Source organism: Balaenoptera borealis (assembly GCF_965194805.1).
Source record: "Balaenoptera borealis genome assembly, chromosome: X".
NCBI lineage: Eukaryota > Metazoa > Chordata > Mammalia > Artiodactyla > Balaenopteridae > Balaenoptera > Balaenoptera borealis.
In genome coordinates, this window is record NC_138881.1 from 126,919,917 (window position 1) to 126,936,489 (window position 16,573).

Here is a 16,573-nt window from a genome sequence, read left to right on the forward strand (position 1 = left end):
TTTTCACACACACACACACACACACACACACACACTGTATTTTATTTTTACAAGAGATAAATAGACTGACACCAAGCATTGTACATGGATGACCACAACAAAAGCAACAATGATTGCAATTACCAAACACGAAACACACTCATACTATGTCATAATATTGACATTCAGTCCAGTAATCCTCCACTGTAACAACTCCTTTACTTTGCAGTGAAAATTGATTTGTATATTCTTTGCCTCTGAGTCCTTGTGGGATTTTTTCTTTTTTTTTAATTCAAACAGAAAGTCACAAAAATTATACTCATCCTCATCAGTTCACTCAGTCCCATGTAATTAATTTTTTTTTTTCATCTTGATCTTTTGTTAGCACTTTTATGAGCTCATGAGTTTTTCATTAGAGTTCTGAAAATGCTTATTCATTCAGTTCAGCAGTACAGTCAGTTACCAGAAACCTGTACTTGTCAGAGTCTTTTCCATGAATTTCCTGAAGATGAAACCCTTTTATAGGAACATATTTGCAAAAGCATCAGAGTACACCCAGAACTGTCTGTAAATGACAAAAGACTTAAAAATGACCACGGTTAAAGATTTGATGAAAGTTCATAATAATGCAGTTGACAAGAAAATTAGTTATTTCTGAGATATACATTCTAAAGTAATAACTAGGATTATGACTTATAACATTATACCAGAACATATAAGATTTATCAGGCACATTTTTAAAAAGGCAATACTCACAGGTCTGGACAACTTCGGTTTTATGCAAATTCTGCAAGCTCTAAGACGTGCTTACTTGTCACTTTTTTGTTGTATCAGGACAGCGTCCCAAGTGCCAGGGGAGACTCACACACTTGCTCCAACTGTCTCCCAAGTTCAAGATGACATATTTTGACAGCTGGCCGAAGGGAACCAGCTCTTCTCTCTATTTCAAGGACTTTTGCATAATGGCGTCCAGGGAGGCTCTGAAGGGTGGGCACATCCTGCCCTTATGGGGAGGAACTACTCCTGAGAAGTACGGGGTTTAGGGTTAGGGGGACCACTAAATTCAGGCTTGATCCTTGCTTCAAAGAGCCAGCAGTTGGCAGTTGAGTGCAGGGCCAGTGCCTTCCTGGGGTGGTGGTACAGGCAGTGGCAGCAGCTGGAAGGCAGGGGTCCAAGTTCACTGCTAGCCACAGGGGCTCCCTCCGGTAACTATGCCCTTGCCCGTAATCTTTCAATGGCTCAGCCCCTGTTACCTGCCAGGTCCTGTGTTGGGCACAGAGGACACAACCCCCTCCTCGGGGAACTGACATCCTAGCCGGGAACGCGGGCACGTCCTGAGTAGAGAGATGACCGTAAAGGAGAGAATTGCCGATTGTGATAAAGGCAGTTGGCCAGAGCCCGAGCACAGTTCAAAGATAATCTATTCGTTGGGGAGTATGTTTACTTTGGGGGTGCAGTTCTCAGCCTGGGCTTTGGTTTGGGAGTATATTTGGAAAACACGTGGGATAAGTGACCTTTCTTTCTCGGGTTCCACTCCAAGTGTTCCTGTAACTTGGTCACCTCCAGGAGGCGATGCCCTGTTAAGGACAGGTTCCATGGGGATGGAGAACACTGGGGCTCTGCACTGCCCCTCCCAGCTGCCTGTGAGGGGTCCCTTTAAGACCCTCTCACGCTGCTCCAGCCCCAAGCTCCTCTATTCCTGGACAGAAGAGCCATCTGCCGAGTCTTTGTCTCCTGCCTCTGATCCCAGAACTCACAGCCCTGCTTCCCCAGCACTCCCAGCTCTTGCCTGCCCACAGCCCTCACCCGAGTCCTCTGAGCCCCCTCCCAGGCGGAAGGTGCCCAGCACATGGAGTCTAATGTTTTCCAGGCACTGACCAAGCCCTGGCCGTGCCCTCCAGTCCCAAACTTGCATCAAGACTTGTGATGTGGGCATCGCACGGGCTGGGGGAGGGAGGCTCAAGCAGAGCGGGAAGGAAAGGGCAGCTGGCTCCTGCCTGGGCTCTGCCCCTTGGGCCCTCGTGAGTCTTCCTGGAGGGGGCTGGGCAGAGTCGGGGGTCAGATCAGGTTAGGGGCTCTGCCTGACATCGCTTCAGCCCCAGACCTCTGAGCACAGAGCCTCCAGCCTGAGCTGGGTCAGCTCTGAGAGTGGAGGTGAGGAGGGCTGTCAGAACAGGGAGAAACCGGACTTTGGAGGGGACACCTCTGTATAAATGCCCAGCCGTGGAACATGCCTTCCTGGGCACCTGCTGTGGGCCAGGGCCCAGAAGAATCGGCCTGGGGTACCTTTCTCGGGGAGCATGAGGGAGACAGGCAGGGCAGGACAGGCATCCCGGCTAGGGGTGCAGGCGTGGCTGGATTTCTTGGGAAGCAGCTGGCCACTGTTGCTCCGCTTGTTCTGCCTGCGCTGGGACACCCAGCAGCCAACCCACTCTGCCGTCATTGGGCAGCCTGGCTTCACATCATACCTTCTTCTCCCTTGGCAGGCCCCCGAGCACGAGGGCTCCCACTGGCTATATCATCCGGTAGGTGACCACAGGACCCTGCCCACCTCCCCATGCCCGCCCGCACCGCCCCCAGCTTCTCCCAGGGGGGCTCATGGCACTGCTTCTCCCGGGCTCTCTTTTAGGGGTGTGTTCACCAAGCCTGTAGACAGCTCGTCTCAGCCCCAGCAGCACTTCTCCAAGGCCAACGGAGCTCCAAAAAGGTGTGTTCGCAGGGTGCTGGCCAGTTGGCCCGTGGGAGGTGTGAGGGCCCAGGCCACGCTCAGGCCAGGGAGAGTCCTCTGCCTGTCACTGAGGGGGTGGTGGGTGGCAGGTCTCTTCCTGTGTAAGGCAAGGCCCTGGACCACTACCAGTGCCCTTGTCCTTGGGCCAGTCCTGACTGGCCCTGGTCACTGAGACAGAGGCACTGGGAGGAGGCTGGGCGGGAGCCCTGACTTGCTGATCAACTGCACTGAGCTGTGTGCTTTAGGCCACCTTCTTCCCAACAGGCTGCGCTGGCACCAGGCTGAACCTGGGCTTCATCAGAAAAGCAGGACCAAGGTGGCTGAGTCTGTCTATGGCAAGAGGGCTGAGAGCAGAGAGGAAAGGGCACCAGCACCCCTTTGTCCACCTGCCCGCTGGGCCACATAGGCAAATCTGGAAGCAAGAGGGGCCCTGCGGGTAGACTCACAGAAATTCCTTGCCTCTGCAGCGCTGCCGGTCTGGGGAAAGCAGCTCCTGCTGGGCCTCCCCGCCCCTCCTCCTCTGGCTACAGGATGACCACAGAGGATTACAAGAAGCTGTGAGTATGCAATCACAGACGCAACTTGGTTCCCTCCTCCAAGGACGAGCCCAAACACTGGGCCCGCTGAGGGCAGCTGGCTGCTTGCCTCTGAGCACAGCCAGGTCTGAGCACAGCCCAGGGGTGCTAGTCCTGTCGGCCTGACATCACTGCCAGTTGCCGCTGTGGCCTGGAACCCACCAGAGGTTGACAAGCTCCAGAAAATTGGACAGTGTGCACATCGTACTTCCGATCTGAAGCAAAGCAGGGGCCGTAGGAAGCTTGTAGAAGGAGCTAGTGGGTCTGGAGAAAGTGTCATGCTGCTGGCCCTGGCAGCCTATCACCTATGGGCACTTTGTGCCTAACTCTGGCCTGCTTCTTGGATATCAGTCTTTGGGACTCCCTCTGGAGCTCCCCTTGTGGCCCCTGTGCAAGCCCCTCTCCTGTGTGCCCAGGCCCTGCGAATGCAGGGCCCCACATCTTTATATTGTTTGTCCCTTGTCACCATCATCCAGTGACACAGAGCAGCTAGGAAATCTTTCTGGAGAAGGGGTGAGGCTTGAACTGGGTCCTGGGGTACAGTAAGGGTTGGAACCGGGACAGATAGCAAGTCTAGCTTTCGAAGAGGAAGAAGTGGTCATCGTTGTAAGTCAGGAAGCCAAGCCGCTGAGGGTGGCAGCCTGTGACAGGGAGCAGGGGCAGACGTAGAGGGAGGAGGGCCCATGACTGCCAACTTCTTCAACCCCCCCTCCCCAGGGCACCCTACAACGTCAGGCGCAGCTCAGCGTCAGGGGCTGCTGAAGAGGAGGAGGTGCCCTTCTCTTCTGATGAGCAGAAACGGAGGTAACGGAGTCTGCTGGGCGTCCCATGGCCAGGGCGGGGCCCAAGTCTCTGGTGAGACAGGAATCGCGCACAGCGTGTGGAGCATCAGTGCTGGTCTGTTGGCTGGAGGGTCGCTGCCAGCACGGGTGGCACTCCTGGAATCCCAGAACTACCCGCTCAGTGCTGGGCCAGCCCAGGGGACCCTCTTATGAACCTTCTAAGAGGGCAGAACCTAGGTAATGAGGAATTTCTATAGTTTGTTAAAAAGGTTCCTGAGCAAGTTGGACCAAAATAGGCAGTGCATGGTGCCCTGGGAGAAGCCTCCTGTGTGTGCCTGGGGGCAGGGCCGGGCTCCAGAGGTGCCCGTGGCCCTTGTCCCAAAGTGAGGGTTGGATGCTTGGGCCGCAGCTAGGCCCCGAGCTCAGCCTGCCCTCACTCCCAACATCTGCTGGCCCCTCCGTGACTTACGAAACACACCAAAGCCCCCCACGCTGAAGGCGCAGCAGACAGGCAGTCCGAAGGGCAGAGTCACCAGTAGCAGGGGTCCCCAGGCCTCGGAGGTACCCCTCTAGGTGTGGGGTCTCGGGCAGCTCCCTAAAGCTCCCCCTGCCTCCCGAGTAGCTGCCTGGCTAGGCTGGCAGAGCAAGCCCCTCCTCATGCCATCAGATGCCCCCTCCCTGTGCCACCCCAGGTCAGAGGCTGCCAGCAGTGTGGTGAGGAAGACAGCTCCCCGGGAGCACTCCTACGTCCTGTCGGCGGCCAAGAAGAGTGCCAGGTGAGTTGCACAGCAGGAGACCCGTCAGGGCCTGGTCTCAGGCCGGCTCAGCCACCAACCCGCTCCCTGCTCTGGACCAGTTCCTTTCCCCTCAGGGCTCTGGTCTTCCTCTGGCTGGTGATGGGTGGGTTGAGAGGGCCCTCCTGACCACACCTTCTGGGACTCTCAGATCTACTTTCTGGAAACCTGAGAGGTCTGGCTGCTGCCATCAGGGTAGGCAAGGTGCTGGGAGTGATGTCACCTGTCTGTGGGTTCTGCCCAACTCGTCACCTTTCTGCCTTCTTCCAGCAGCCTTGCCCAGGAGACACAGGCCCCGTTCATCGCAAAGAGGTAACTGTCGGCAAAGGGAAGGTCTTCCATTGGCAGGGGTGGAGTGTGGGGAGAGCAGGCGCAGGGTGGGGTGTGGTCACCGTCCCTGAGTAGAGGGAGTCGTGAGGGGCTGGTGGCTTCTGTTTGGAAGCCAAGGAAGCACGTGGGTGGCTGTGGTGGCACATAAGACCCTGGCAACCAATGCTGCATAAGCAGGAGCCTGGCTGAGAGAACCCGGCCCCCGACCCAAGATGGAGCTTTAGTGTTTCCACGGCCTCTGGGGTTTTGCAGCAAAAGTAGCTACTGGGCTACAGAGAAGTTGTTCCTTTGCCCTCTTGCCCACCCTACCAGGGGTGGGCTGGACAGTGCCTTGGTAGGACGGATCATTGGGCTGGAGTCCAGAGGCTTGTCATTGGGAGCCCCTGCCTGACCAGGCCCTTGGAAGTGACCGTGACACTGGAGATGGGCCCTAAAGGGTGAACAGGGTTCAATGGGCCATGATCAGGATATCAAGACACTCCAGCTGAATGAGGGAAGGGTGGCACCATTAGTTGACAGGACGTCTTCTGGGAAAGGGGAGTATTTGGGGAGGACAGGGAAGAAACTTCTGGCCAGTTGAGAGTTAGGGGTATTCTGTTGGGTAGAGAGGGAAGACATCCATGACGAGGTGAGGACTGGAGACCAAGGAGGACTCGGCATGCCAAGTGTTCCAGGCAGAGGGCCCAGCTGTGCGAAGGCACGGAGGGGGGAGGACCAAAAAGGCTGCCTAGAATACAGCCGGCAGAGGGTGGTGGCAGCGTGATGTCTGCATGAGGCTCCTGGGACTGCGATATCAAAGTACCACAAACCGGCACTTTCTGGGAACTGGCACAAAGTCCAGGAACAGATTGTCTCCCGGTCTTGGAGGCTCCAAGTCTGAGACCGAGGTGTGGGCAGGCTTGGTTCCTTCTGGGAGCTGCGAGGGAGAAGCCATCTCGGGCCTCTCTCGGCATCTGCTCTTGCTGGCAGTCCTTGACTTGTAGACACACCACTCCTATCTCTGCCCCCATCATCACATGACCTTCTTTTCTCTGTGTGTCTGTGTCCAAATTTCCCTCTTATAAGGACAACAGTCATTGGATTTAGGGCTCACCCTACCCCGGTGTGACCTCATTGTAACTTGATGACAAATTGATTGCAAAGACTCTATTTCCAAATAAGATCACATTCCCAGGTTCCGGGAAGACATGAATTCTGGTGGGATGCTATTCAACCCAGTGTTCTGTCCTTATCCCAACCTGGAGTTGCTAAGCCATAAACACCACTGAAAGAAAGCATGTCCTTCAGGGGCAGCAACCTCCAGGGCCGCTTCGCAGGCCAAAGGTGCCCTGAGGACAGCGGTGCATCTGTTTCTCTTCTTGCCCAAAGGGTTGAGGTGGTGGATGAGGACGGGCCTTCCAAGAAAAGCCAGGACCCACCTGCTCTGGCACGATCCCCTCCCGGCTCAAGCAGGTAATCAATTGCTCATCTCTGCCCAGGGCTGGTGACTGCCAGGTCACCTCCCTACAGGACCTCAGGGTCAGTGTCCCTGTATGCCCAGTGACAGGATGGGGCACAGAAATCAGTAAGGGCCTCTCTGGCTGGATGTCCTGGGGTTGAAAGGAGCAAAACAGCCTGGTCTCCTGGGAGAGAGTGCTTCAGTCTTGTCTGTTTAGTGCTTATCTGTGTCAACTTAACCCTTCCACCACCGAGTCCAGTGGCAGCCACAACATCCTGAGGAAAAGTACCGATTGTGGGATGTGAGAGGGTCTGTGGCCAGGGCACTAGCCATGCTATTCTTAGGTTTGTTCAAGGCTCTCCTGTAAGTTGGTCAAGTTCACCCTGCGAATGCTGTCCTCTGCCTCCTTCTTTGCCAGTGCGGACGGGGGCAGAGCCAAACTGTCTGGGGCGATTTGGATGGAGTGCACGCCCAGCCTGCCTGACAGGGCAGGGACAGGCTGAGCGTGGGTGATCTCACTCCAGGTGGGGCTCTGATTTGCCCTGATTTCTGAGCCCCAGAGTGTCCGGGCAGATAATGGCTCTCTCTTGTCTGCAGGCAAAAGGCAATCAATACGTCCTTGTACTTTGAGCTGAATCTTGCTAAGTCCTGCCGACAGTGCCACTGCCTCTGGGGCTGTTACAGGTCTTGGAATTGCCACTGCATGTCCTACACGCCCCTCCCCAACTCAAGCCCCACAACCATTTGTATGTGACCTCGGTCCTTGGGGCCACCTCTTCTGTGCCAGGAGGGAGACAGGACACCCTAAGAACTTTTGAACAAGTAGGAAAATTTGAGAGCTCTTCACGAGGTAGCATTGATGGGACATGGTGATTGATGGAATATGGGGGCTTAGTTTGCCAGAGCTGCTGTAACAAAGTACCACAAACTGGGTGACTCAAATAACCCAGTTATTGTCTCCCAGTTATGGAGGCTGCAAGTCCAAGCTCAAGGTGTTGGCAGGGTTTCTCCTAAGACCTCTCTCCTTGGCGTGTAGATGCCTGTCTTCTCCCTGCGTCTCTTCACAAGGTCTTGCACTGTGCGTCTGTGTCCTGACCTCCTCTTCTTATAAGGATATTAGTCATATTAGATTAGGGGCTACCCTACTCAAGAACGACCTCATCTTAATTATATCTGCAACGACCTTATTGCAAATAAGCTCACGTTCGGAGGTGCCGGGGATTAGGACTTAAATATATAAATTTTGGAGGGGACACAATTCAGCAAAAACAATGCACATCTCTGAATTCTCCTTAATTTCTCTTTTGAATAAAAAAAAAAGCAAGGTTGGTTTCAGATGCCTTCTGAAAGAACGTAGGAGGAGAAGTAGGTTGTGCTATATTATCATTTGAGAGGCATTTTAACATTTATTCCAGAAAATTCCTTTGGATGTTTACTACCCATCACCTGGCTGTTATAGCAAGATGGCTGTCTGTCTTGCTCAGGCTGCCGTAACGAAGTCCGCCAAACTGGTGGCTCAGACAATGGAAATGTATTGTCTCACAGTTCTGGAGGCTGGTTTATGGCAAAGTAGGAAAGGAGAACTTCACAGCGTGGTCCTCAGGCCCCTCCCCAAGCGTGTCCCTGCCCCATCCCCCTTGGCTTGGGTCTGAAGGTCAGCTTCTCAGCCAACTAGGAGGGGCGCCCCTGTCTAGGCACCAAACCCTTTAGGGACTTCAGAGAGGAACAGAAGGAGTGCCACACAAGGATGCCCCGTCTTCCTCTGGACTCCTGACTTGCCTGGGTGCCTCAAAGACTCCTCAGCACCAAGTGTACAAATTTGAGCTCCTGTCTCCGCCATCAGCCCCCTCCCCTCCCCCCGCCACTGCTCACCTGTGGCAAAGGCCCTCCCTCCATGCACCATGGGGCTGGTTTCTTGGGTTCATCTCATTTCCCCACCTTCCAAACTGAGCTCACTCAGATACCTTGTCTCAGAGAAACTGGCCTGTGTGAGAGCCCCGGGCCTGGCTGCTGGCCCCATCACAGCGCCGCTCAAGCTTTCTTGGCTCTCTGCCTCACCTGATCAAGGTGGGGCCTGGAGGCTGGGCCCCAGCACGCTGCCTGGCAGAGGGGCTGGGGAGCAGTGAGTAAGAGCACAGCTTCTGGCACAAGGCAAAACCCTGGCATTGCCCTGTACTGGCTGTGTGACCTTGAGCAAGTCACTTTACCTCTCTGTGCCCCAGTGTCCTCATGTGTAAAAGAGGGAGCAGTGATACGTACCTACAGAGGCTGTCCCAAGTACACATAAAGCCCTTTGCGCATTGCCTGGGTGCTGGTATGGTTGGGCGCTTCCTGATTTGCTGGGCCCTTCAACAAATGGAGAGACCAACGTCGGCACCTGCTGGTCTCAGAGGGAAATGCCGCTGTGGGCGCCTGAGAAGGAGCTACTGCCTCTGTGTGAATTTGCTGGGGCTTCCGTGACAAGGTAGCAGAAACTGGGTGGATTAAACAGCAGAAAGTTGTCCTTCCACAGCTCTAGAGGCCAGAAGTTAAATGAAGGAAGGTGTCAGCAGGGCTGTGTGCTCCTCCGAAGGCTCTGGGGTAGAATCGCTTCCAGGCCTTTCTCTCAGCTTCTGGTAGTGCAGTCAGTCCTTGGCGCCTCTTAGCTTGTAGATGCAGCCCTCCAACCTCTGCTTCTATCATCACGTGGCTGTCTTCCCTCTGTGTGTCTGTGTTCAAATGTCCCCTCTCTGTGAGGACGCCAGTCATATTGGATTAGGATGCATCCTACTCCAGCACAACCTTATCTTAACTAATTACCTCTGCAGAGACCCTATTTCCAAATAAGGTCACATTCACAGATACCTGGGTTAGGACTTCAGCATATCTTTTAGCGGGGACACAATGCAACCTGTAACAGGACCCCTGGATGAGGTGCCATTTGAGCTGGGCCTTTAAGAAGAAGTCACTCAGGAGCAAGGCGTTGAGGGACAGGCGCCAGCTGGGGTCCCTATTTCCTCTCTGACATAGCTAGAAACGCCAGGGAGAAGGTATGCTTTACTCGCCTGTGACGTCCCCAAGTGGGACGTGTCCTTGCTCCCTGGCACCATGTGCTTTAGATGGGACAGAGTAGCGACAGCGGCCCGGGGCTTTCTGCTGTCTTCGTGGTTATCGTGGAGACAGGCGGAGATCAGAGCTACCTGCGTGCACCAGGCCCTCGCTGGTCTTTCATGTGCAGAGAGGCCCTGTCTCTGGCAGCGCTTCCATTTCCTCTGGTCATCTGCAGTGTCCAGGAGGGACACAGAGGCGCAGCCCACTGACCTGGCCCCCACGAGCTCCCAGTCTAGGTTGGGGCCAGATGCCACGGTCAACTCCAAGGTGACTGAGAGCAGCTGAGCCGTCTGGGCTCACACAAATCGGGGACTACTCGGGCTACTCAAGTCCCTGTCCCCCCCACCCCTCCTCCTCCTGGGACCCCGGAGTGTCCTTTCTAACGTGCCAGGCTGATCATCTCAAGACCCACCCCCCAATCCCCACTTCAAGCCCATCTTGTGGCTTCCCTTTGCCACACTCAATCTGGTCTCTGCTTTTAAGACCTCCGCCAGCTTCCACCTCCTCCCCTTATATGCCCCCAGTTGCCCGGGGCTGGCCTACTCCTCCGTGGAGCTTTTCGGGTGCCTTTGGGGCTGGATTTGTGCACGGCCCATGCCACTCGGCCCTCATCCTGCCCCCTGCTGGGCTGGGGCTTCACCAAGGCAGACCTGGGGCTCACCCCCATCTGTAGCCCAGTGGCCAGGTGCAACGAAAGGAAAGAGTGAGTGGCTGTGATGTGGACCTGGGTAGGTGTGGTTTGGAGTGAAGGGGAACCCCAGAAAGCCAGGGAGTTCTAGATTCTCTCCAGCCCTAGCCATCACCACGGCCCCATCCTGCTGGGTGTCCGGACCTGCAGTGGGGGCAGAAAATACACTGGGACTGGAGGGCTGTGTGCAGTCACCCTCGGACCAGCCTCTGAGCGCAGGAACCCTCAAAGGGACCCTCTGAGGGCTGAGACTGTCTGATCCTCCCTGGTCTCAAGCTCACAGGCACCTTCTCTCCGACCTTCATCGCCTGAGTCTCCCACATGCCCCTTCCACTGGCTCTCACTCCAAATTCGGTCTGTAGGTTTCCTGGGCATCTTGTTCATCACCCGTTCCCATCAGCCCCTGAACTCACAAATAGCCACTTTGGGTGCTGCAGCGCGGCCACGGGCAGGGCGCACCTCTGCACGTGATTAGCAGCACCGTCTGAAGGGGGCTGGGGTCGAGGATGGGAGACTGGTGAGGGGGTCCTTCAATCCCTTTCCTCTGGGACGTGGAGGTCAGTGGCCCGAGCTCAGCCCAAAGAGGAGACAAGAGAGAAAAAACAAGGGGGAGGGGGGAAGGCAGTGGGTCTGGGTGTCCCACCGCACTAGCCAGGAGGCTCCTGAGAGAGGACACCCTTGGATCCCCAGCACAGATGGAGAAGCGGAGGCCTTTCTTACCACCGACTCTCTGACTCTCTCTTTTGGTCGCAGTGCAAGAGGCGAGGAGACTGCCCGCCTGCGGATCACGACACCCGGGGCGGGACTCCGCCTGGTGGCCCCAGACCTGGAAGAAACGAGGTGCAGGGCCTGCTGCTGCCGGGGCTCCTTACACACGGTTCTAGAGTTGGGGGCAGCGGGGTCAGGGTGCAAGTGATGAGGCCTGGGGGCTGGTTGATGGGAGACATGAGCCACCTGGGTTCTCTGCCCCCATCCCATTTCACTCCACAACTCCTGGGGAGCGAGCACTTGGTCCATGGGAGGCCAGACCCGGCCCTGGGGACCCAGCGGCGACCACCCCCCGCTGAAGTTGCTTACTGTCTGCCTGGTGGGGGAGGCAGACGCAGACACGAGTGAGATGCTGAGCGTGTGCCAGGGGCCCCTGGAGGCGATGGTTCACCCTGCTGGGCCCTGTGGATGGGATCTGGCTTTGCAGAGCCCCGTGAAGCCACTGAAGCAGCTGTGGCGGGGGGAGGCACCAGGAACAGGGTGGGGTCACTAGGTCAGCCTTGACAGTTCAAGGGACAGGGGAGGGGGTCGGGGGGGGCACAACCAGCAGGGAGCACGGCAGGCCCAGCCCCTGCCCCGAGGTAGGGGGCAGACAGTCAGGTAACATGCAGGCAGGGTTTGGGGGGGCTGGGAGCTGGGCCCCAGGGAAGCTTGGGTGGGGGCAAAGGGGGATGTGAGCAGGGAGGGGCCGCTTCTCCCCGGAGGGGCTCTGACTGCTGCTCATTTAGCTACTCACCCAGCTCACAGCAGTGAAGCCGACAGACTGGGACCCCACCTTGTGAAGCCAGAGTCTGGGGAGGGAGGCCAGTGCACAAGCCCAGGCTAATCCTTGGGGCAGTGGGAGCCCCGATCTCTGGGGCCCTTGACTGTCTGCATTGGCTCCTCCGTCTCTACACCCTCGCCGCAGTCGGGCACTGAGTCCTATCCATTCTAGTTTAGAGATATCTCTGTCCCTAGTGCCTTTCCCCTGGGGCCAGGCCTCCTTCCTCACTCGCTCCATCCCAGAATCTCCTCCATATTTCTACCTGGGTGCCATTTCTAAAGGGCAGCGGTGGTCCTATGCCAGTCCCTGGGGAAAAACCCTGCAATGCCCCCTCCCCTTTAGGCTCTGCAGCCTGAACTCTCTACCTTGCCTGGTGGGGCTCATCCACCCCCTCCCCAGGCTCCCCTCATACACCCTTCCTCCCTGGGCCCTCCCCCCCCAGCCTCCCCCAGCCCCATTCGTCTGTGCAGGCTGTAGGCTCTGCCGGGGATGCCCCTTCCCATCTGCATTTGTCAGTCTCAGCTCAGATGTCTCCCTTTTGTAGCACCTCCTTTGCTTGTGTTTCTTTCTGAGGCAGCTTCTGTGAGGGGCTTTCCGCGCTGAGCTCACACAGCGCTGTGTTCATCCCTCCACCAGAGAGTCTTCCACACGGAGTCACAGTTGTCCACTCACAGATGGCTCTGCCCCAAGGACTCCAAGCTCCTGGAGCGCTCAAGGCCTGGCTGGCCCAGAACAGGACTGCAGGAGCATTTATTGCTGGAATGACTGAGAATCACCCAGTGTGACAACGTCTTTAATAAGGCAACACTGGAAGCTGCTTCATTGGTTTCCCTAAGGTGACCAGTCCCTGAGAAACAGGGGCAAAATGACCCTGAGAGATGCAGGAGGAAGCCAGGCTGTCTCTCAGGAAGGTCTGTGCTGTGTGCCCCATAAGGCCTCCACAACCCATAAGGCCTCTGGCATTTTGTCTGGGAGTGACAAAGCTATAACAGCCCTTGGAGATCCTCTGGAGCACCCCTCCCCCACTTTCCAACAGGAAAGTCAAGTTGGAGAAAAGGAAGAAAGAGGGAAAGCTAGAATTCACTAAGCCCTGACCTGTCCCAAACAGCCTAACACGTGTCCCCACGCAGGATGTAGATGCAATCACTATGTCCATTTTACAGATGAGGAAACTGAGACCATGAATGCTTAAGTAACTTCCTCAAAGCCACACGGCCAAGAGCAGGCAGATCCATGACTCCCACCCCACTGCCTGACTCCCTCCCTGCGCTTTTTGCTCCATAAGTCACTACAGTGGGAACTAAGGGGAGGGGGCAGGAAGGGGTGCTATAAATACTTAGTACTTTACAAATGACTATATGATGAGTTTATTTGTAGGCATCCAAATGCAAATTACCACGAGGCTTTTGAGGGTTTCTGGTTGAGCTTTGGGAGAGAGGTCAGGGCTCGAGAGATTTCCATGCTCTATGCAGAGGGATGAGAGCAGAAATAATGGGGTTCAACGTCGATATTTACATGGGGTACAAAGTCAAGGGACTCGAGGAGAGAGGAGCCAGCAAACTGAGCACAGATAGTATCGTGGAGGTGGCAGCTGCCTGGTCATTCCCCTGAGGGCAGCTGGTGAGGGTGGTTCAGTTCTGGCCACGTTGAGGGTGAGGTGCCTGAGGGCCAGTCCCGGAAGCAGGGAGGGTACGGGTCAGAGCACAGAGGAGAGCTGGGAACAGGCAGACGTCACTGGCTTAAGAATGACAGTTGATGCCATGGGAGCAGACGAGGTGACCAAGGTAGGTGGCAGAGCATGCAGGCGGAGAGGGATGCCAGGAACACCAACATTTAAGCCAGTGACACAGAGTCATGATGGACGGACGGGGGAGAGAAGGCGGGAGTGGCCCACTGGGTCAGTGGTCCTGAATGGTGAGAGTGATGGCAGTGTCTCTGCTGGGTTTGACACCGTGAGGCTCCCTGATGACCTCAGAGACAATGGAGGGAGGTTGAATCAGGAGTTAGGATCAGTCTTACACCATAGAAGATTATAGTCTGGAACTCTGAAGTCAGACTGCTTGGGTTCAAATCTCAGCTTCTCCCCTTGTTACTTGTGGAACTCGGGGCAAGTCACTCCAGGCTCTCTGTGCCTCAGTTTGCTCATCTGGAAAGTGGGCATGGATAAGAACAGTGACCGTGTTGTGGGGTTGATGTGGAGAGCTAATGCATTCAGAGTCATGAGAATGGGGTCTGACCCTCAGTCAACAGCAGCTGTTAGTAGATTTTGATAATTTGCCAATCCTGCAATATCAGGATTTGCGCTCTTTGGAGAAAGCTGGCATTTGGAGATGGGGTAACTGCCCCCATCTAAGTATGGTTGGCTGATGGGTAGTTAACTTATGTTTCTTTCCACCATAGGTCTTCCCCAGGCTCCAAAGACAACGAAGCCCCCAACCCCAGAGAGCCCAAGAGAGACTTGACTGGTGAAAGGGCCTTCAAGGGCCTTGATGCAGACTCTGAAAGGTAACTCAGTGCAGGGACACGGAGCCCATGTGGCCCCCCCATCCAAGGTCAGTGGATGGAGCTGGGACCAGGACTGTCCCATTCTTCACTGTGTCCCCAGTGTCGGGGGCAGTACAGGTCCTCAATGAATATCTGCCGAAAGAATGAATGAAGGAATGCATGAGGCCTGGAGAAGGGCAGGCCCCTGCCAAGATTCCTCAGGGAGCCAGCTGCAGAGGAGGACAAAACTCTAGGCCAGCAAGGCCACCAAGCTGGAGGTTTCGGGAAGTCAGTGACCAAAGGATTCATGGACCCCAGCAGAGCATCTAACAGGGCCTTCCAGGGTGGCCTGTAGACGAAGGGAGACGTGGAGGGGGTGCAGGGATAGGAGGCAGAACGATAGCAGGGGATGCTGAGTCCAGAGGGGCTGGTTGTGCCCCAGCCATCCCGCAACCATCCCACTGACCTGTCCTTCAAGCCAGGCCAGGGGAGCCTGGGTATGGTGAGCAGTCGCTCACAGTTGGGCACTTCCTGAACAGGAAGTAATGGATAAGAGCCCACAGCCTTGTCTACCTGCCATTGTCTTCTTAGTGCGCAGCCCTAGACCCTGTGGAGCCCCAGCACTGGAATGGGGGAAGGGGACCCAGGATTGTTCGGGGAGCCTTGTCTCTGCCCTGGGCTGTGTTGGTTTATTAGTGGCCCCAGATGCCTTGTCTCTTGTTCCATTGGTCATTGGCCCCCCATTGTGCCACCTTGCTCTGTTTCTTGGCTCCACCTTGCTCCCAGCCCATCAAGTTTGGAAAAAAGGCAGAAATATTGTTGATATCAGCTTGGCTTCAGTTGGAGCAGTGCAGGGTGGCAGCTGAAGGCCTGGGCTTCTGGTCCTTGAGGCCCACTCTCAGGACATATGAGTTAAATTAAATCAAAACCCAATCAGTCAGCAAATGTTTCTCTTCCCATAACAGATCAAGTGCACAGTCAAGTGACGGCAACGTAGAATCTGGACCCACGGGCTCCACACCTGAAGGCTTGGCTGGAGCAGACATCAGCTCTGGAAGAGGAGGGTGAGCTACCTGGGGGAGGCCCGTGGCCCCAAGTTGTTGATTCTCTCCTGTTCCTGGTCAAGTCGCCACAGCTGATTGGGCTGCTGGGGGCGGGGCACTGGTCATTTCCCATAGTCCCGTCTACTGCTTCTCCCATCTCCAGCACTCCCGCCGCCGCCACATCCTTTGTCCCCGGACTTCCCACTTCTGAGATTTACCTCTGCTTCAATCTTGCTCCTTCTCCTACCCTCTTCCACTGGCTCTCAGGATCCTCCCGAGTAGGCATAAGGGCAGGCCTGGGCGGGTAGGATGAACATGTGGAGAAGGAGGGAATGATGGATGAATCGCTGCCTTCCTGCTTCTTGGCTGAGCTGTGAGGGCAAGCTGGAAGGAGGTCCTTCATCCCTTCCAGAAGCCCCAAAGCCTCCTCCACCTTCCTCCTCTGGCCAGCTCTGCTCTCAAGTTCAGTGAGCGGAAAAGCAGTGGCCCCAGTGAGACAAAGTAGGAGACAAGCGTGTCTAGCTGGGCTCTGACTTCTTGGACCTGGGTGGAGTCAGGGGCCATTTTCTCAGGTGATTTGGGGAGTGGCAAGGTCCCACTTGTCCCCAAGTGGTTCCAAACCAAGCATGACTCATCCTTGGGGACAAAGGTTAGGTGTACAGATGTTGGCACAGATAGTTCAGCTCCAAGCTGTTCTAGAGCCCTTATGGTTCAGAACAGATGGCCAGAGAGGAATGGTGAAGCCGGTGTCTACAGAGAGCCACCAAGGCACGCTGCCAGCCGGCACCCCTGCCCTACAGTAGTCTGGCCAAGGAGGGAATCTCCGCTTTCCCAACTGGCCCTCTCAGCTGCCTCTACTTGCCCAAGCCCACCGGGAGCCCCTTGCCCTGACTAACTTTACTAGTTTGCAACTGATGCCTGGACCGCCAAGGCCTGACTTCCAAATCAGTAGCGCAAGACAACACGGGAAGAGGATGACAGGCCCCAGCGTCTGCCCACTGTGCCTCAGCCGGTGCCAGGAAACGCCACGGGTCCGGGGCCTCGGTTCTCTGAGCTCCTGCTAGTGGGGAGGACTGTGCAAGAGCCCGACACCCGCAGCCTGCATCACGGT

The 16,573-nt window shown here is 55.9% G+C and overlaps 2 protein-coding genes across 5 annotated transcripts in view; one reads left to right on the forward strand and one right to left on the reverse strand.

Annotated features, from left to right (window-relative positions):
• The window catches only part of GABRA3 (gamma-aminobutyric acid type A receptor subunit alpha3), a 606,794-nt gene that overhangs the window by 577,791 nt on the left and 12,430 nt on the right, over positions 1-16,573 (reverse strand). The gene's annotated exons all lie outside the window — the stretch shown is intronic.
• The window catches only part of ZNF185 (zinc finger protein 185 with LIM domain), a 58,140-nt gene that overhangs the window by 14,131 nt on the left and 27,436 nt on the right, over positions 1-16,573 (forward strand). The window contains exons 5-14 of one of the 4 annotated variants that reach the window (XM_082376123.1): positions 2,466-2,504; positions 2,609-2,686; positions 3,175-3,264; positions 4,000-4,086; positions 4,757-4,840; positions 5,129-5,170; positions 6,476-6,640; positions 11,158-11,244; positions 14,336-14,440; positions 15,385-15,483. In XM_082376123.1, the coding sequence (XP_082232249.1) occupies positions 2,466-2,504; positions 2,609-2,686; positions 3,175-3,264; positions 4,000-4,086; positions 4,757-4,840; positions 5,129-5,170; positions 6,476-6,640; positions 11,158-11,244; positions 14,336-14,440; positions 15,385-15,483 (876 nt within the window). The remainder of the gene's footprint in view (positions 1-2,465; positions 2,505-2,608; positions 2,687-3,174; positions 3,265-3,999; positions 4,087-4,756; positions 4,841-5,128; positions 5,171-6,475; positions 6,641-11,157; positions 11,245-14,335; positions 14,441-15,384; positions 15,484-16,573) is intronic. The other 3 variants (XM_082376125.1, XM_082376124.1, XM_082376126.1) reach the window with 3 other exon arrangements.